Genomic DNA, 20,452 nt, shown 5'->3' with positions numbered 1-20,452 from the left:
ACTGAGTACAAAAATTGGCTTCTAAGCTTTGGAGATACCATAACCAACAGTGTCCAGGATTCACCTAGCCAGCCCCGTCTGCTGCACAAAGGGGCCTGCCCCCCATTCCTCCCCCTCTCCATGCCCCCATGAACCCCTTGAATTTGGCTCTAGGGCATTGGGAGGGATCCTCCCCAGAACAACTCACGAGGAGAGAAAAAAGTGGATTATTGCATCTGGGAAACTGGAATGCTTGCGTAGGCAGAATGACTTGAAAACCACAAGGTGAAGTACCTCCTATTTGCACAAAGACGAACACCCATAATTAAAACGCAGAATAAAATAATTCCATTGAAGCTTTAAAATAAGCATCCATAATCGAAATGTGTAGCAGATCATATTTGTGCTTTCTCAGAGAGGACATTTCCCTTTTTCTTTTAGGGTCCAGTGTGCTTTGAAGATGTCGCTGTTCATTTCACGGATGAGGAGTGGGCGTTGCTGGATCCTGACCAGAGAGCTCTGCATAAGGACGTCATGGAGGAGAATCGTGGGATCGTGGCCTCTCTTGGTAAGGCTCCCTGTGGGATCGTCCTATCTGCCTGGAATATCAAAAAATACCTTTATGTGACAAACCTCATGTACTCTCTAAGAGCTCAACAGCGCCCCCTACAACACCTGGGAACCTAACACCCCCACAGTAAACCTTGAACAGCAAATTGCAGTTTTTTCTGTGAACCATCTTCCTCCAGTTCTGCCTTTTTCTTTTAAAAAAATATTTTCATTCATTTTATAAGAAAAAATACAAACAAAACAAATACAAACAACACACAAATTTCTTATACATTCTTAACATCTTTCCTCTAACATCTTAGGGTCTCCTTCTCAAATTCATTTGCAGTCTTCATTGGCAGTTACATATATTAACAATCACCCATGATTATTTCCGTATAACATTCTATCTTATGAATTCCACCTCCAGCATCATTACCGAAAACCTCTAACCACTTCCCTAAGGAATATACAATTTAAATATTACAATGTTTTTTCAAATAAAGTCTAAATTTCTTCCAATCTTCCTGCACCGTTTCCTCTTCTTGGTCGCGCAGTCTCGCTGTCAGCTCGGCAAGTTCCATAAAGTCTATCATCTTCATTTGCCATTCTTCTACTGTTGGTGTCTCTTGGTTCTTCCAGTTTTTCGCAATTAGTAGTCTTGCAACACCTTTTTCATTTCATTATAAATCCTTTCCCAGAAGTCCTTTAACTTGGGGCACGCCCCCCACATATGATAAAAGCTTCCTTCTTTCTCTTTACACTTCCAGCGTTTATTATCTGATTATTATCTGACATTTTTGCAAGCTTACAGGAGTTAAATACCATCTATACATCATTTTTATCATGTTTTCCCTCAACGCTGTACATGCCATAAACTTGTAACATTTTTTTCCACAACCTCTCCCAATCTTTAAGCATAATATTGTGCCCCACATCCTTAGCCCAATCAATCATTACTGATTTCACTTGTTCATCTTTCCTATGCCACTCCAGCAATAAATTGTACAGTCCAGAAAGATTTTTACTCTTTGTATCCAACAGTTCCGTTTCCAGTCTGCATTTGTCTGTCTGAAAACCTGTATTTTTATTATCAGCTTTGAACATTTCATTAATCTGGAGGGAGAAAGGTTGTTTTCTGCTGCTCCAGAGAAGCGGACACGGGGCAATGGATTCAAACTACAAGAAAGAAGATTCCACCTAAACATTAGGAAGAACTTCCTGACTGTGAGAGCTGTTCAACAGTTGAATTTGCTGCCAAGGAGTGTGGTGGAGTCTCCTTCTTTGGAGGTCTTTAAGCAGGGGCTTGACAGCCATCTGTCAGGAATGCTTTGATGGTGTTTCCTGCTTGGCAGGGGGTTGGACTGGATGGCCCTTGTGGTCTCTTCCAACTCGATGATTCTATGATTCCTTGGAGTCTGTCAAAATCTTATATTTTATTCTAGGTTTCTTCCCCTGCCAGATAAATTTGGATAGGTCCTTTTGCCATTTTCTAAAACAGTCCAATTTATCTGTAATCGGTATCACTTGGAATAAAAACAACATCTTTGGTAGTACATTCATCTTAATAGCCGCTATTCTGCCCATCAAGGATAACTTTAACTTGGTCCATATCTCTAGGTCTCTTTTAACCTCATTCCACAGTTTTTCATAATTGTCCTTGAACAGGTTTATGTTCTTTGGAGTCAAATTCACCCCTAGATATTTTACCTTTTTAACAAAGTTCAATCCAGTGTGATCTTGCAATTTCTGTGTTTGCAATGGCGTCATATTTTTTGTCAATACTTTAGTTTTGGCTTTATTCAGTTTAGATCCTGCTACTTGTCCAAACCTGTCAATTGTCTCTAACGCTTTGGGAACACTGCTTTCTGGTTCCTGTAGGGATAACACCAAGTCATCGGCAAAGGCGCTCAATTTATATTCCTTCTCTCCCACCCTTATTCCTTTTATCTGCTTATCAGTCCTAATCATGTTCAGAAGGACCTCCAGGACCATGATGAAGAGTAAAGGGGAGATAGGGCACCCTTGTCTTGTTCCTTTTTCAATCCTAATTTCTTCTGATATTACACTGTTTATTATAATTTTTGCTTTTTGTTCTGTATAAATAGCATTAAAACCATTCAGAAATCTTTGACCGACCCCCATCTTTTCCAAATTTTTCTTCATAAAAGTCCAAGAAATATTGTCAAAGGCCTTCTCTGCATCAATAAACATCAGTGCAGCATCTGTATTTATCTTCTTTTCCAACCTTTCCACTATATCCACAATAATCCTTGTATTACTGTTTATATGTCTTCCAGGTAAAAAACCTGCTTGATCTTTGTGGATATAGTCCTTCAGCACTCTTTAATCTCGTGGCCATGACATTTACAAAAAAATTATAATCCACATTCAGAAGCGAAATTGGTCGGTAATTCTTCCTAAATGTTTTGTTAAAATCTGGTTTCCAAATCAGTGTAATATATGCTTCCTTCCATGAGTCTGGTGCCCTGCCTCCTTCCAACAGTCCATTGCATACATCCTTCAACGGCTGAATCAGCCAATCTTTCAGAGTTTTGTAATATTTTGCAGTCAGTCCATCTGGTCCTGGGGCCTTCCCTATCTGCATGTTGTTAATTGCATCTTCCAATTCTTGACTTGAAATTGGGTGGTTGAGTATTGTTACTTTTTCTTCTGGGGCTCTGTGCAAGCCATTTTTCTCCAAGAATTGTTCAATATCTTTCTCCTTCACTTTCTCTTCCTTGTATAATTGTTTGTAAAATTTTTGAAAGCATTTTCTAATCTCCTCCGGATTCTCCACACCCTTGTCCTTAACCTTTATATTGGTGATGGTATTCAGTTTCTGTCTCTTCTTTAACTGCCAAGCCAGCATTCTCCCACATTTGTTTGCCGAATCAAAAGTTCTTTGCTTCATCAACTTAATTTTCCATTCAATTTCTTGGTTTAAAATCTTTGCATATTGGGACTGCAAGATCTTTATTTCTTTCTGAATATGTTGTTTTTTCGAGTACCCTCTTAATTTTTTCTCTTTTTCTTTTATTTGGTCCAATAATCTTTCCTTTTCAAGATTTTGTTGCTTCTTCTTTTTAGCTTTTTCCCTTATGAGGAACCCTCTCATCACCGCTTTACTTGCGTCCCAACAATTCTTTTCTCCACTTCTGAATTCAAATTTATTTGAAAATACTCTCTCATCTTCTTTGCCGCTTCTTCAACAAGCTTGGTATCTCTCAACAATGCATCATCCATTCTCCATCTAAAATAATCCTTGGAGTGAATTTTTAAATCCAATTGTACAGCATTGTGATCTGAACATGTCTTGGGGCAGATTACTGCCTTCTGTATTTTTGGTGCCAGTCCTCTGGAAATCCAGATTTAATCAAGCCTCGACCACGACTTCTATGGTTCTGAGAAATAAGTTGCTTCAGTTTCTGTTGGGTTCTTTAGTCTCCATGTGTCAATTAAATCCAAATTATCAACCATCTGAAAGAAAGTTTTAGGCAATTTCCCCTCGTTTGTAATTTTTGTCCTTTGTGATCTGTCCATCAGAGTGGAAATTGCCCCATTAAAATCTCCCAGGCAAATCACATTATAATCCAAATAGTCCATCAGCAAATCGTGTAACTTTTTAAAGAAAACTGACTTTCCTTCATTTGGTGCATAGAGTCCCAGTATCATGTATTTGTCGCCTTGTACTGTAATTTCAATTGCAATGTATCTCCCTTCTTCATCTTTAAACAACTGTCTTGGGTTATGTTTCTCTTTTATGTAAATTACAACTCCTCTCTTCTTGACCTTGTCCGATGACAACATGGGTCTCTTGTAAGCAGATTATATCTAAATTCTTCTTCTCAAGTGCATGGCACACTCTGTGTCTCTTCGGTCTCTGGTTCAAACCATGGACATTCCACGTTAAGACCTTTAACGCCATCTTATAGTTTAGCCCCTCCTGCCGCTCCTTCTTCTTCTTCTTCTTCTTCTTCTTCTTCTTCTTCACCTTCCTCTCCTTCTCCTGGGGTTGGTCTTTCTACTGGTGGGACAAACTGGAATAATCTTGCTGGATCCAGTGAAGAACCTGCAAAATCCGCAATGTGCTTGTCTAGAAATTTCTTCTTGTCTTCAGGGGATCTAATTCTTACTTTTCTCTCTTTATACTTGAAGGTTAGGCCTTCAGGAAATTCCCAGCTGAAAGGAATCTTTCTTGCTCTCAATTCCGCCGTCAGGTCGTTGTATTCAAATCTCTGGTTCAAAAAGTATCGTGGGATGTCTTTAAATATGATTATTGGCTTCTGCTGAATCACCAGGTTGTTCTTATAGTGAAAATCAAGGATCTGGTCTCTCTGGATTCTATTCTGGAACACAATCATGCAATCATTCACTATTTTAGTGCTCTTCTTTCCCTTTGTTCCAAATCTGTAGGCCTTTACAATAAATGATTGCAAATCATTTTCTTCCAGCTCCCAGAATGCAGAAAATTCCTTAATTAAAAAGTCCTTCAAACTCTCTTGCTCCAACTCGGGCACACCCCTCAGCCTTAGGTTGACCTCTCTTTCCTTAAGTTGCAAAAAAGCCAAACATTCTTGTACATCTCTTTGTTGCACTCTGATCCTTTGAATTTCTTCAGGGTCGACACTCTCAATTTTGCTTTCCACAGTTTTGATTTTCTCCTTGAATTCCTCTGACTCCTTTTTAAGTACTTCCACCTCTGTTCCAATCTTCCCAATCGCAATCCTGTTCTCTCTCATTGTCTTCTCAACAGAGGAAATTGCAGTTTTCAATATGTCAGAGTATTTTTTAATATCACTTTGGAGTTCCTCTTTAGTCTCTTTAATTTCACTATGAAGCTTCTCTGCAACTGCTTGCAGATTAGCATTAAGTTTATCAATAGCAGAAAGCATCTGTTCCTCAATAGATTTTGTCACAGAACCTTTTCTCTGTTTTTCCCCTTACTCGGTTTTTTTTAACTCTTGCCCTTTTTTTTTTAACTCTTGCTCTCCTTATCCAGAGGGTGTAGCGGTGTCTTCTAAAATAATTGTAAATCCACAGGAAGAAATCATGCAATCACAATGTTTCCCCCCACAGGGGTCTTTCAATAATCCAAAAAGTATGTGAAATCAGTCTTAGATTCTACTTTAAGCTGTGCGGCTTAGCTCCATTGACGTTACTTTGATCTTGCCGCTGTCAGAGAGAAACGGACTTCCTCAATTTTCATTTCCCTCCGCAAGCCAAATTCAGTTCTTTTAAAGCCAAATTGGAACAAATTTAAAGCCGTACTTACAGAGTTCTTGCTTTAAGTCCAAATTGAGAAAGAATGGGGCACTCAAAATCCGGCAGATCCCGCTGCTTCGGTTACCATGGACCTCGGTTAGCGATGGCTTCTTCAGCGCCGTGCCGGAGCCTCGCTCGCCTGATCCTCCCTTTTACAAGGGTTGATCAGGAGCGGGGACGACACTTCTGGTGCCTGCAAGAAACCCGGGTCCACGGAACGCTCCTCCCGTGGCTTTAAGGGGGTCGTAGCGCGGTTACGGACACCCAAATCCCTGAGGGTACCGGAGCTCGCTAGCTCCCGACTGCATGGAATGGCGCCCACACCGGAAGTCTGAGTGTAACCCTTTCAGCTCACTCCTCACATCCAGCTCTCACTTCCGTACATTACTACTGGGAAAACCATAGCTTTAACTATACGGACCTTTGTTGGCAAGGTGATGTCTCTGCTTTTTAAGATGCTGTCTAGGTTTGTCATTGCTTTCCTCCCAAGAAGCAGGCATCTTCTAATTTCGTGACTGCTGTCACCATCTGCAGTGATCATGGAGCCAAAGAAAGTAAAATCTCTCACTTCCTCCGTTTCTTTCCCTTCTATTTGCCAGGAGGTGATGGGACCAGTGGCCATGATCTTAGTTTTTTTGATGTTGAGCTTCAGACCATATTTTGCACTCTCCTCTTTCACCCTCATTAAAAGGTTCTTTAATTCCTCCTCACTTTCTGCCATCAAGATTGTGTCATCAGCATATCTGAGGTTGTTGATATTTCTTCTGGCAATCTTAATTCCGGTTTGGGATTCATCCAGTCCAGCCTTTCGCATGATGAATTCTGCATATAAGTTAAATAAGCAGGGAGACAATATACAGCCTTGTCGTACTCCTTTCCCAGTTTTGAACCAATCAGTTGTTCCATATCCAGTTCTAACTGTAGCTTCTTGTCCCACATAGAGATTTCTCAGGAGACGGATGAGGTGATCAGGCACTCCCATTTCTTTAAGAACTTGCCATAGTTTGCTGTGGTCGACACAGTCAAATGCTTTTGCGTAGTCAATGAAGCAGAAGCAGATGTTTTTATGGAACTCTCTAGCTTTCTCCATAATCCAGCGCATGTTTGCAATTTGGTCTCTGGTTCCTCTGCCCCTTCGAAATCCAGCTTGCACTTCTGGGAGTTCTCGGTCCACATACTGCTTAAGCCTGCCTTGTAGAATTTTAAGCAAAACCTTGCTAGTGTGTAAAATGAGTGCACATGTTATCTTGTATACACCCAGATTATTTTCTTCTGTCATGTAGGGACAGTCTCTTCATTCTTCGATCATCACTTCCTTTGTGCCCCTTTTCCTGCCTTTACCAGTATGATTTTGTAGTGACTGAGTCTCTTTATACCTCTTCAAAAATATAGAAAGGCCAGCGTTCGTTAAGTTCCCCCTATCTTTCTTCTAATTTCTTCATAACTGGAGTCTTGTTCACAATATTACTATTTTACATCACTTTCTGGGTGACCAGTCAACTCTTTGTGCCATTTCTTTAATTTTATTACATTTTACAAACTCACTAAATGAAAGAAAGAAAAAACCCAACTTGATAGCAATCACATAACACATTGACAAAGGTCAGCCTCAGCAAGTTGTGCTTCCTTTTTCTAGTTATTTCGCTATAACATTTGATAGAATACAGCTAATTGAACAAACTTTGTTGCATTATGTTCTTGATTAAATTATCTGTCCATTGATATATAATTTTATGAAATAACTCCAAAATAGGTTGTTTTTTGAGCCAACAAACACATGAAATAAACTATTTTTGCTTCCCCAATTTTGACCGCTACTGTATATCAAACCAAGCAACATTCAACAACCCATCAGAATCTAATAATAAATATGTTAGTTAATGACAAACAACAAAGGTAATGAACACACACCCAGCTCCCTTCACTTCTTTTTCATTGGTTCCTGAAGCTCTTTTTCTCCCTTTTTGTCTCCATTGCAGATTCTGATGAACTGGAAATCGAGAACAAGGGTGAACATGACAAAATCCCCAGAGAGGACAAGCCACGTAAAAATTTGGAGTATGGAGAGAGCTGCAGTCAGAGCTCCCGTTCCACTTCCCAACAAAGAAATCTCATTGGAGAGAAACCCTATCAGTGCAAGGAATGTGGAAAGAGCTTCAGTAGGAGCTCCTCTCTCACTAAGCATCAGAAAATTCATACAGGGGAGAAACCCTATCAGTGTGTGGAATGTGGAAAGAGCTTCACTGAAAACTCCAATCTCACTAAGCATCAGAGAATTCATACAGGGGAGAAGCCCTATCAGTGTGTGGAATGTGGAAAGAGCTTCATTAGCAGCCATAGTCTCATTACCCATCACAGAATTCATACAGGGGAGAAACCTTATCAGTGTGTGGAATGTGGAAAGAGCTTCAATAACATTCATAGTCTCACTATCCATCACAGAATTCATACAGGGGAGAAACCTTATCAGTGTGTGGAATGTGGAAAGAGCTTCAGTCAAGGCCAAAATCTCACTTCCCATCAAAGAATTCATACAGGCGAGAAACCCCATCAGTGTGTGGAGTGTGGAAAGAGCTTCAGTAGGAGCTCCTCTCTCACTTCCCATCAAAGAATTCATACAGGGGAGAAACCCTATCAGTGTGTGGAATGTGGAAAGAGCTTCAGTCATGGCTCAAATCTCACTTCCCATCAGAGAATTCATACAGGAGAGAAACCCTATCAGTGTGTGGAATGTGGAAAGAGCTTCACTGAAAACTCCAAACTCACTAAGCACCAGAGAATTCATATAGGGGAGAAACCTTATCAGTGTGTGGAATGTGGAAGGAGCTTCAGTACGGGCTCTGATCTCACTTCCCATCAAAGAATTCATACAGGGGAGAAACCTTATCAGTGCATGGAATGTGGAGAGAGCTTCAGTCATGCCTCAACTCTCACTTCCCATCGAAGAATTCATACAGGGGAGAAACCCTATCAGTGTGTGGAATGTGGAAAGAGCTTCATTAATTGCTCAAAGCTCACTTCCCATCAGAGAATTCATACAGGAGAGAAACCCTATCAGTGTGTGGAATGTGGAAAGTGCTTCACTGAAAACTCCAAACTCACTAAGCATCAGAGAATTCATACAGGGTAGAAGCCTTATCAGTGCGTGGAATGTGGAAAGAGCTTCAGTAAGAGCCACAATCTCACTTCCCATCAAAGAATTCATACAGGGGAGAAACCTTATCAGTGCGTGGGATGTGGAAAGAGCTTCAGTAAGAGCCACAATCTCACTTCCCATCAAAGAATTCATACAAAGGTTGGAAAATCCTTCATTATATAACTTTAGGAGCCAGTCAAATACCCACCTTCTTAACCAGGCCCCCCATCAATATTTTATTCAAGTCGGCACCACTGGGTAGGGGGGGTCTACAAATTAAATAAATATATGAATCGCCTTCCTTTGTACATGTTCCAGCTTGTTAATATCCTTATTGTTATCATTTTTTGAATTTATGTCCCCTTCATCTGAGGATGTCACAATATAAACATAAAGGATTAAAGCAATAAGCATGGCTTTCTCAAAAACATGGAAAGCCAGAGAAATCTCTCCTCCCCTTTTTTGGATGGAGTTACAAACTTTTGATCGGAGAGAGCTGTGGAAATAGTGCATCTTGATTTCAGTAAGGCTTGGAGGCCAGCGACTGAGGAAGAAGAAGAAAAAGACTTTGGATTTGATATCCCGCTTTTCACTACCCGAAGGAGTCTCAAAGCGGCTAACATTCTCCTTTCCCTTCCTCCCCCACAACAAACACTCTGTGAGGTGAGTGGTGCTGAGAGATTTCAGAGAAGTGTGACTAGCCCAAGGTCACCCAGCAGCTGCATGTGGAGGAGTGGAGACACGAACCCGGTTCCCCAGATTACGAGTCTGCCACTCTTAACCACTACACCACACTGGCTCCAGGAGGGAGCACAAGGTAAGCTGAGCTTGCAGGACACACTGTAGGTTTTGCGGGTTTGTCTTTTTGGGGCTGTTTGTGATTAAGTTTGTGTGCTTACTTGTTTCTTTACTTGTTTGTGTGGTTCTTTCCTAGGGTTTGCAGACTTGATCAGGATGACCTCAAGCCCATCATCCAAGTCATTGATAAAGATGTTGAATAAGACTGGGCCCAAGACAGAACCCTGTGGCACCCCACTAGTCACTTCTCTCCAGGATGAAGAGGAGCCATTAATGAGTACCCTTTGGGTTTGGTCAGTCAGCCAGTTACAAATCCACTGAATGGTAGCATTGTCTAGCCCGCATTTTACCAGCTTCTTTACAAGAATATCATGGGGCACCTTGTCAAAGGCCTTGCTGAAATCAAGATAGGCTACATCCACAGTGTTCCCTTCATCTACCAGGCTAGTAATACTGTCAAAAAATGAGATCAGATTGGTCTGACATGACTTATATTTCAGAAACCCATGCTGACTTTTAGTGATCACAGCGTTCCTTTCTAGGTGCTCACAGACCGTTTGCTTAATGATCTGCTCTGGAATCTTTCCTGGTATTGATGTCAGGCTGACTGGGCGCTAATTGTTTGGGTCTTGCTTTTAACCTATCTAGCAAGCCTGAGTTCATTCTGTGCTTTAGCTTTTCTGACTTTGTCTCTACACGTGCTGGCTATTTGTTTGAATTCCTCTCTGGTGATTTCCCCCTTTTTCCATTTTTTGTACATATCCCTTTTAAATCTTAACTCAGTTAAAAGTTCTATAGATAGCCACCCTGGCTTCTTTAGGCACCTTCCATGTTTGACGTGCAAACTATTTACAGTGCAGAACTACGAAGTACATGTCCATCTCAGTCACTAGCAGAATGTGGGATTGGCCCCTTCCGGCTCTTTCCCCAGCATAAGAACTTCGGCACCCCAAGTCTCCTCCTACCCCCTTTGCATTTCAAACTCTCCTTCTAACCCCTCTGTGCAACTGGGGTGGTGGAAATGGTGTGCCTCCCTCCTGACCAGCCGAGCGAGGTGAGCACAGGGTCTCTGTAGCATCCCCAAGCCCTGTCCTCGCGAGGCTAGCTCCTTCTCATTCCTCCCCACTGGAGGTGTGGCTGCTTTTCTCGCTGGAAGAGGTACTACTGCTCAGTTGGTGTTGGGGATCCCTGTATCCCAACAGTCCCTCGGGTCCCCTCAGTGGGCCACGTGGCAGTTCCCTGACAATTATTAAATAATGATTACAAATTGTTTGCATTTGTTTTGGCAAATAGATTGAAAAAAATTCTAAAAGATTTTATTCATTATGATCAATCTGGATTCCTTCCAGGCAGACAAAGATAGTTAGAAATGTATTGAATATTATAGAATACCTGGAAGTGAGAAATGAGAAAAAAGCAGCATTGATGTTTATAGATGCTGAAAAAGCATTTGATAATGTTTCTTGTTGATAATCGATGAATGTAATATTCAAAAAGGAACAAGACAATGATGTCCATTGTCACCACTGTTGTTCATTCTGGTACTGGGAGTTTTGACAAGAAGGGTAAGAGAAGATAGAGAAGTGTCAGGAATAAAAGTAAAGAAAAATGAGCACAAGCTGAAAGCATTTGCAGATGATTTGGTATTAACCATGGAAGATCCAAAAAATTCTTTCCCAAAAGTAATGAACATAATACAAGAGCTTGGTCAAGTCGCAGGATTTAAATTAAATAAAAGTAAAACCAAATTGTTATTAAAAAATCTGAAAGGAAAGAAATAATAGAAATGACAGGGATAGAAGTACATAAAAAGTAAAGTATTTGGGTGTATGGATAACAGCAAAAAATATAAATATTTTAAAGATAATTATAAAAAAATGGCATGAAATTGAAAGAAATATGGAAATATGGAATAGGATGAATCTCTCTTTATTGGAAAGAATTGCAACTATAAAAATGAATGCACTTCCAAGGATATTATTTCTCTTCCATACTATTCCAGTAATAATGGGGAATGCATGCTTCAAAGAATGGCAAAGAGATCTCAAGATTTGTCTGGAATGGGAAAAAGCCAAGGATAAAAAGTAAGATATTAACAGATGCAAAAGAAAAAGGCGGATTCTCACTTCCAGAATTAAAATTATTCTACGAAGCTGCATCCCTAATATGGATCCAGGATTGGATCAAGTTAGACAGGGAGGAAAAAACAGACCTGGAAGGACATGACAATAGGTTTGGATGGCATGCTTCTCTCTGGTATGGAAAGGCAAAAATACATACAGGGTTCCATAATCATATAATAAGATCATCGTTTAAAGTGTGGGGGAAATATAAAGACTTACTAGAACCTAAGACACCCTGGTGGTCATCACCTATAGAGGCATTGTCACTTAAAACATTGGAGAAAAAGGGAGAATGGCCAACATACAGAGACTTACTGGTAGAAGAGGAGGGGAAATTAAAATTGAAAGAATATGAAGAAAAAAAGGAACATCTTCAAAGTTGGTTGCACCATAGACAGCTAAAGGATATTTTCAAAGAGGACAATAAGAAAGGTTTTTCATATTCGATTTCCAAATTCCAAAAGGAAGTGATAGAAGAAAACTCGAAATTATTTTAAAAAGGCATATCTTATCCTTTTGGAGTGGGAAACTAAAGATGAAGATCAAGGGAAGTAATAGTACCACTGTATTCCGCTCTGGTCAGACCTCACCTCGAATACTGTGTCCAGTTCTGGGCACCACAGTTCAAGGATACTGACAAGCTGGAACATGTCCAGAGGAGGGCAACCAAAATGGTCAAAGGCCTGGAAACGATGCCTTAGGAGGAACAGCTTAGGGAGCTGGGTATGTTTAGCCTGGAGAATAGAAGGTTAAGGGGTGATATGACAGCCATGTTCAAATATATCAAAGGATGTCATACAGAGGAGGGAGAAAGGTTGTTTTCTGCTGCTCCAGAGAAGCAGACACGGAGCAATGGATTCAAACTACAAGAAAGAAGATTGCACCTAAACATTATGAAGAACTTCCTGACAGTGAGAGCTGTTGGACAGTGGAATTTGCTACCAAGGACTGTGGTGGAGTCTCCTTCTTTGGAGGTCTTTAAGCGGAGGCTTGACAGCCGCCTGTCAGGAATGCTTTGCTGGTGTTTCCTGCTTGGCAGGGGGTTGGACTGGATGGCCCTTGTGGAGAAGCCAGATCTGTTGGGGGTGTCAATGCTGTGAGCCCCTTCATCCTACCCTCAGGTTGTATGTGTGAGTAAATGAAACTAGATATCATAAAGACACCACAGTCTACACTGACCTTCATTCCAAGGAAATTGGATCCTGGGTAAGTGCCTGGGAGCCTTGCAGTCTCACAGCTCAGAGACTGGGGTAGTTTGCAAATACACACAAACACACACCATCATTTGTGCCTGTGTTCCTAACACATAACCAAGTGTGAAGGGTGCATTGCATGCTTTATCAACAGCCCTGTAAATAAGGAAATGCCACCTGGATGACTCAAAAAGAAGAGAAGAAGAGTTTGGATTTGATATCCCGCTTTTCACTACCCGAAGGAGTCTCAAAGCGGCTAACAGTCTCCTTTCCCTTCCTCCCCCACAACAAACACTCTGTGAGGTGAGTGGGGCTGAGAGGCTTCAGAGAAGTGTGACTAGTCCAAGGTCACCCAGCAGGTGCATGTGGGGGAGCGGAGACGCGAACCCGGTTCACCAGATTACGAGTCTACCGCTCTTAACCACTACAGCACACCGGGGCAACAAGGGAATCTTCTCCGGTGTCCCAGGAGGTCTGGGGGGCCCTTAAAGAAAGAGTAGCCATTTCTGTGCCTTGAGCCCTCGAAATGTCAGCAGACCCCCCTGCGAATCCTGCGGAGCTGAGCTCCTCCTGTCATGCACAGAGCATGGGAAATAAACAAGTTGAACTTGAGCTATTGGCACACCAAACTAAATATGACATAATAGGCATCACTGAAACCTGGTGGGATGAGTCTCATGATTGGAATGTAGTAATAGAGGGATACAATCTATTTCAGAGAAATAGACCAAACAGGAAAGGAGGAGGAGTGGCATTATATGTCAGGGATGTGTATACCTGTGAAGAGATCCAGGATTTAAAACTTCAAAGCCAAACTGAGAGCATCTGGGTCAAAATTAAGGGAGAGAAAAATAACAGTGATCTCGTTGTGGGAGTTTACTACAGATCCCCAAGCCAAACTGAGGACACAGATGATGCTTTCCTGGAACAGATGACCAAGCATTCAAAAGGAAGTGAGATAGTAGTAATGGGGGATTTCAACTATCCTGATATTTGTTGGATGTCAAACTCAGCCAAGAGCATAAGGTCGAACAGATTCCTCACTGGCCTTGCAGACAATTTCATTGTCCAGAAAGTGGGAGAAGCAACAAGAGGATCAGCCATTTTAGATCTGGTCTTAACCAATAGTGATGACCTGGTTAGTGGGGTAGAAGTGGCAGGTTCATTAGGTGGGAGCGATCATGCTCTTCTGGAGTTTATTATACAGCGGAAAGGAGCAACCAAGCATACTAAGACTCAAATTCTAGACTTTAAGAAAGCCGACTTCAGAGAATTTAGGGAAATGCTGGGTGTGATCCCATGGTCAGTAATACTAAAAGGGAAGGGAGTTCATGATGGATGGGAGTTTGTTAAAAGGGAGATATTAAAAGCACAACTTCAAGCAGTACCAATGAGACGAAAACATGGAAGGTGCCTAAAGAAACCAGGGTGGCTATCTAAAGAACTTTTAACTGATTTAATCATAGAATCATCGAGTTGGAAAGACCCCAAGGGCCATCCAGTCCAACCCCCTGCGAAGCAGGAAACACCATCCAAGCATTCCTGACAGATGGCTGTCAAGCCTCCGCTTAAAGACCTCCAAAGAAGGAGACTCCACCACACTCCTTGGCAGCAAATCCCACTGTCCAACAGCTCTCAATGTCAGGAAGTTCTTCCTAATGTTTAGGTAGAATCTTCTTTCTTCTAGTTTGAATACATTGCTCTGTGTCCGCTTCTCTGGAGCAGCAGAAAACAACCATTCACCCTCCGCTAGATGACATCCTTTGATATATTTGAACATGGCTGTCATATCACCCCTTAACCTTCTCTTCTCCAGTCTAAACATACCCAGCTCCCTAAGCTGTTCCCGAAGCCGCTGCTGTAGCAGAAAGGGGGTGCCAGGCTGCGGCTTCGGGGGTCTCTGCAGCCCAGCGAGGCTCCCAAAGCCCCCCCCCCCGGCACCCCCCGGAGGCGGGGCATCGCCGTGTGTGTGTGTGTGTGTGTGTGTGTGTGTATGTGTCATGACGCACAGGCAGCGATGCCCCACCCCCCGGGATGCCGGGATGCCGCTTCTGGAGTCTCTGCGGGCTGCAAAGAGCCCCGGAGCCGCAGCCTGGCACCCCTTTGTGCTACAGCAGCGGCTTCGGGGGGTCTCTGCAGCCCAGCGAGGCTCCCAAAGCCCCCGCCCGGCACCCCCAAAGGCCCGCCCCCAGGGGTGCCTCTTGGCTTCCCGCCCCGGGCAGCCAAGGGGCTAGAAACGCCTCTGTGGCAGGGGAAAGGCCTCCCTCGGGAGGGGGGGGTGGAGCCTGACAGCCATCAGCCCGGGATGCTTTGGCTGAGGTTCCTGCATTGCTGGGGGTGGGACTGGATGACCCTCGGATCAGGGCCCTATCCAGCAGGTGCCGAGGAAGTGCCCCGCCCCGCAAAATAGGCTTTAAAAGGGTTCCATAAATATGTCAATCATTCTATCGTGGGGGTTGGGGGGCGTGTGCGCGTGCGCAGAGGGGGCGTGGCCCCCGAAGGGACGCTGATGTGGGCGAGCACGAGCCCCGCGAGGAGGGCAAGTGGAGGTTGGAGGGAGGCGGGGAGGCAGTTGCGCATGCGCCACACTCGGCCCCGGTTGCTCCCCACTTTCTGCACTTCAGCAATGGAAGCCGATTGGAGAAACCCTTCTGGCTGGGCTGGGCGGACTCGGCTTTGCAAGGGTTAAAGGGAACCGAGCTGCCTTCCTAGAGAGGCCAGGAAGCAAGGGGGTGCCAGGTCCTCCAGAGCCCAGGCCCCTCCCTCTCTTGCAAGGGCTGCCTGGCTGCCCCCTCCTGGGATCTGGTGAGTCTCCTCTCTCTCTCCCTCCCCCAGAGGGTGCAGTGGGGAGGCGGTGGGGGTCCCAGGGGAGGGTGCAGGGGGAGGAGAGGGTCCTGCCGGGGGGGGGGCGAGATCCTCCTGAGCAAGAGACCCTCCCTCCCTTTCCTGCAACGAGGGACGGGGTTGCTTTCCTCTCCTTCAAATCTTGCATTGCACTCCTACACGGGGATCTGGTGAGTCTCTCTCCCCCCCCCCCCAGAAGGTGCAATGGGGAGAAGGATGGTTCATGTGGGGGGCGGGATCCCAGGAGCAGGGGGTCTTGCCAGGGAGAGGTGAGGTCGCATGAGGTTTGCAACTACAGTACTGTATGTTTTGCATTCGTATAAATGGGAGAAAATGGGGGGGGGGAACCTTCCCATTGTCTCAGGAATTAAGTGATTACCATCTCAAAGGAAAGGCCAGACTACCAGAAAGATAAGACATTATCAGATAACCGGACAGACAGGAAAAACAACAACATGCAAATTTCTGTTGTAGCAGTGGCCCAAAGGGGCCATAATGAATATAATGTGAACCCCAATAAATCATTGAATATGCTATAATAGAAATGCTATGGTAACCTGTTGCTTTAAGGAAACTGATGATTCTTTGCACGAGACCTTCCCTACTGGGAAAGAAGGACAGCAAATACGTCAATCACATTCATAAAGCTAGTACATAAGTTGACACATAGAACAAAGGCCTAACACAGATTCCCATGCATGCAAACTAACGAAGATGTAACAGATCGGTGAGAACCAAGGTTCAGTTAGAAATGCTTATTGCGCATGTGTATTAGATTAGGTAATGTACATGCGTACTAAACTAAAATGATGTAGTGAAATATGATTGGTTAAATTGAAATCCTTTGTATGAAATGTTATAAATACCCCTGCCCAGACCGTTGGGCGGGGTTGCGGGCTTGCGGAAATGATTCGACTGTAACCCTTATTGCTTTGCAATAAAGAAAACAAAATGGATTCCTAGCTCCTCTAGTCTCAGTTCTATTGGTGTAGCTTAGAAGAAGGGCCTTTTGCCCAATGCAACAATGTGGGTATAATGTTTGTGGGGGTGGTCTTGAGCAACACCCCTTCTGTGATGTATGGAGGGGTGGTCTTGAGCTCCAGGGCAGGGAATTTCAAAATGGATATATAAGGCCTTGCCCGCCATTGTTTGGGGTCCTCCTCCTCCTCTCTCCTGTGTTGGGGAGCACCCAGCAAACCCCCTCTCCTACCTACGCTGGTTACTAGCACGTCTCATACACACTTGATCAGGGAACGATTTTTCTTCTCCTTATGGTGTATCACCATTATAACAGAACAATGTATTTGCTTTGTAGTATTTCCTAGCACCTCATTAGCACAGGCAGAACTTGGCAGATGACCAAAGGGTTCCTTCTGATCTCTCAGAGAGCCAGTGTGGTGTAGTGGCTAAGAGCGGTAGACTCGTAATCTGGTGAACCGGGTTCGCGTCTCCGCTCCTCCACATGCAGCTGCTGGGTGACCTTGGGCTAGTCCCACCTCTCTGAAGTCTCTTAGCCCCACTCACCTCACAGAGTGTTTGTTGTGGGGGAGGAAGGGAAAGGAGAATGTGAGCCGCTTTGAGACTCCTTCGGGTAGTGAAAAGTGGGATATCAAATCCAAGCTCTTCTTCTTCTTCTTCTCAGAGGTTTCCTGAGACCACAGATGGATGAGCGAGACTCAGCTGGTCCTGAAGCAGGGAGAGGCCATGCCATCCAAACTGGGAGCAGTGGGGGATTCTGGGATAACTGCGCAGAAGATCCTGGGTGAGGAGGACGCCCTCCGCTCAGAGGTGCAGAGCCAGCAGTTGAGGCAGTTCTGCTGCCAGGAGGCCAAAGGACCCCGAGAGGTTTGCAGCCAACTCTACCACTTTTGCCACCAGTGGCTGAAGCCAGAAAGGCACACGAAAGCTGAGATGCTGGACCTGGTGATCTTGGAGCAGTTCCTGGCTGTCCTTCCCCCGGAGATGGAGAGCTGGGTGAGGGAATGCGGAGCGGAGACCAGTTCCCAGGCGGTGGCCCTGGCCGAAGGTTTCCTCCTGAGTCAGGTAGAGGAGAGAAAGCAGGTGAGAGAGACTTTCCTCTGGATACTCCAAAGGGGCTCCAAACAGGGTGGAGAACATCCCATAATGCTCTACTGATGGCCCATCCTTTTTCTGGGAAAGCACCCATGGAATGAGATCTCACACCCTTAAACTTTTTGTCTTTGTCATTCACTTTCTAATATTTCTCGCCAATTATTCTCTCTTTTGAATCCTTGTTTCTTTTTCAGGAAAAGGATCTCTTTGCAGAAATGGACCTGGATTCCTGTGAGGCAGAGAGGCCTCCGTTGGACACCAGAGAGAAGCCACTGGGTAAGGAGGAAGGTGTTTTTTCTCCATTTGGTCTCATTCTGTTGCTTTCCAACTAAACTGTGCATTCTTTTCATCTTTTTGTGGGTGGGTGGGGGACTGTTGGGAACAAGGGTCCAGAGGAGGGGAGATGTATTTCTGCACAACTAACATATGAAATAGGCACAAACATCCAAATGCTCTCAGCAGGTCAGGCTCCTCAAAGGCCCATCTGTAGTTAGAGATGCCCTGTTTTGCCTGTGAGAGAAGCAGCCACTCCTGGCGTCCTGCTTACCTTATTTTCTTGCAGGTGACAGAATGATCCCGGCAAGACCTCCTGATCCGTCTTTCCATGGGGGCAGAAGGGAAGCAGCGGCTGTGGAACCAGATCAGGTCAGGGGAAGCTGCCTTGTGGGGACAGAGGCCGAGGGCTGGAGCAATGTCATGGACTGGTTGGGCAGAGAGGAATGGTGGGAGGAAGCAGCTGGGGAACCAGGAAGGGAAGATGGCTCAGAGTGGAGGTGGAAGAAGGATGAGCGGTCAGAGGAAGAAGAGGGAGAAGCCTGGAAGAGGAGGTGTCAGAAGCTGAAGGGGTCACAGGGCTTAGTGAGCTGGGAGACTCTGTGGCAGAATGCGGTGCAGAATCAGAGGCAGAAGAGGGTGGAGGCGAGTGGGAGGAGGGAGGTCGAGAGGCAGAGGTGAGTCAGGAGAAGGAGGAGCCACCCACTCCTCCTGCCAGAAGCCACCCTCCCTGCTTGTCTCTCAGAGCCAGGAGACGTTTGACAATGGAGGAGCAAAGGCAGGCTGCACACTGGCGCACTGTTGGATCACTTGCAAGGGACCCCAGAGAGGAGAGGACTTGGAAAGCTGTGGGGAGCCGGGGGGCTTCACTCTCGGCAACTGCTTTGGTGGAGGAAGACCCTGACATGGAATTCTGTTCAATATTGATCCAGAGCAGAATTGAAGGCAAATTAGCATAATGGTCCCAAATCTAAAACGTTCAGGATTGGCCATGTCCATAAGAAATCCAGTTGCAACAGACTTAACTTTAACTTACCATAACTTATAATAAGTCTAAACTTTAACACTAAGCATAGTGTATACAGAACAGCAGAAGGAAGAGAGATAGAAAGAGAAATAAATTGAAATCCAGGCTCCTTCTGGCGTCTTCTTACAGTCAGCATGGCCTTGACAGGAGAGATAACAGAACCACTTTAACCCAGCTCTGCTCAGCTTCTCTGAAGGAATAAACCAAACACCAGGAACCTTTTGCTTGTTTCTTTTACGTAGAGAAGCTCCCAGAACCCTCTTGAACTAATTAGAATAGAAAAGAGCAATATCAGGTCCATACATTCTGCACTAAGAAATGCAAACTGATGGACCCTCCGGGAATGAGCTGCTGTTCTCATGAGGCCTGAAACTCAGCCAAGTCTCTGAATATCGTGTTCTTCCTAAGAAAGAGTTAACTCCAGCTGTGCACTGTGGGATTTCCTGCCCATATAACTCTGTGACACCAGGCTTCTGAATGTCACCAGTAGGATTCATCTGTAGTTGCAGTTTTCATGGAATCCTAGAGTTGAATGGGACCCCAAGGGTCATCAAGTCCAACCCCCTGCATTGCAGGAATCTCAGCTAGATCATCCAAGGCAGATGGCCATCCAGACTAGGCTTATTCACTATCTATATTAATCACTGAGTACAAAAATTGGCTTCTAAGCTTTGGAGATACCATAACCAACAGTGTCCAGGATTCACCTAGCCAGCCCCGTCTGCTGCACAAAGGGGCCTGCCCCCCATTCCTCCCCCTCTCCATGCCCCCATGAACCCCTTGAATTTGGCTCTAGGGCATTGGGAGGGATCCTCCCCAGAACAACTCACGAGGAGAGAAAAAAGTGGATTATTGCATCTGGGAAACTGGAATGCTTGCGTAGGCAGAATGACTTGAAAACCACAAGGTGAAGTACCTCCTATTTGCACAAAGACGAACACCCATAATTAAAACGCAGAATAAAAGAATTCCATTGAAGCTTTAAAATAAGCATCCATAATCAAAACGTGTAGCAGATCATATTTGTGCTTTCTCAGAGAGGACATTTCCCTTTTTCTTTTAGGGTCCAGTGTGCTTTGAAGATGTCGCTGTTCATTTCACGGACGAGGAGTGGGCGTTGCTGGATCCTGACCAGAGAGCTCTGCATAAGGACGTCATGGAGGAGAATCGTGGGATCGTGGCCTCTCTTGGT

The 20,452-nt window shown here is 44.4% G+C and overlaps 1 protein-coding gene across 1 annotated transcript in view; it reads left to right on the top strand.

Moving 5' to 3' along the window:
* The window catches only part of LOC117044871, a 628,087-nt gene that overhangs the window by 575,025 nt on the left and 32,610 nt on the right, over positions 1-20,452 (top strand). Inside the window, 2 exon segments of the mRNA XM_033145648.1 lie at positions 7,683-7,689; positions 7,914-9,084. Of these exon segments, the coding sequence (XP_033001539.1) occupies positions 7,683-7,689; positions 7,914-9,084 (1,178 nt within the window).

The sequence above is a fragment of the Lacerta agilis genome, chromosome 4, assembly GCF_009819535.1.
Source record: "Lacerta agilis isolate rLacAgi1 chromosome 4, rLacAgi1.pri, whole genome shotgun sequence".
Classification (NCBI taxonomy): domain Eukaryota; kingdom Metazoa; phylum Chordata; class Lepidosauria; order Squamata; family Lacertidae; genus Lacerta; species Lacerta agilis.
This window is presented reverse-complemented; position numbering and strand designations above follow the sequence as displayed.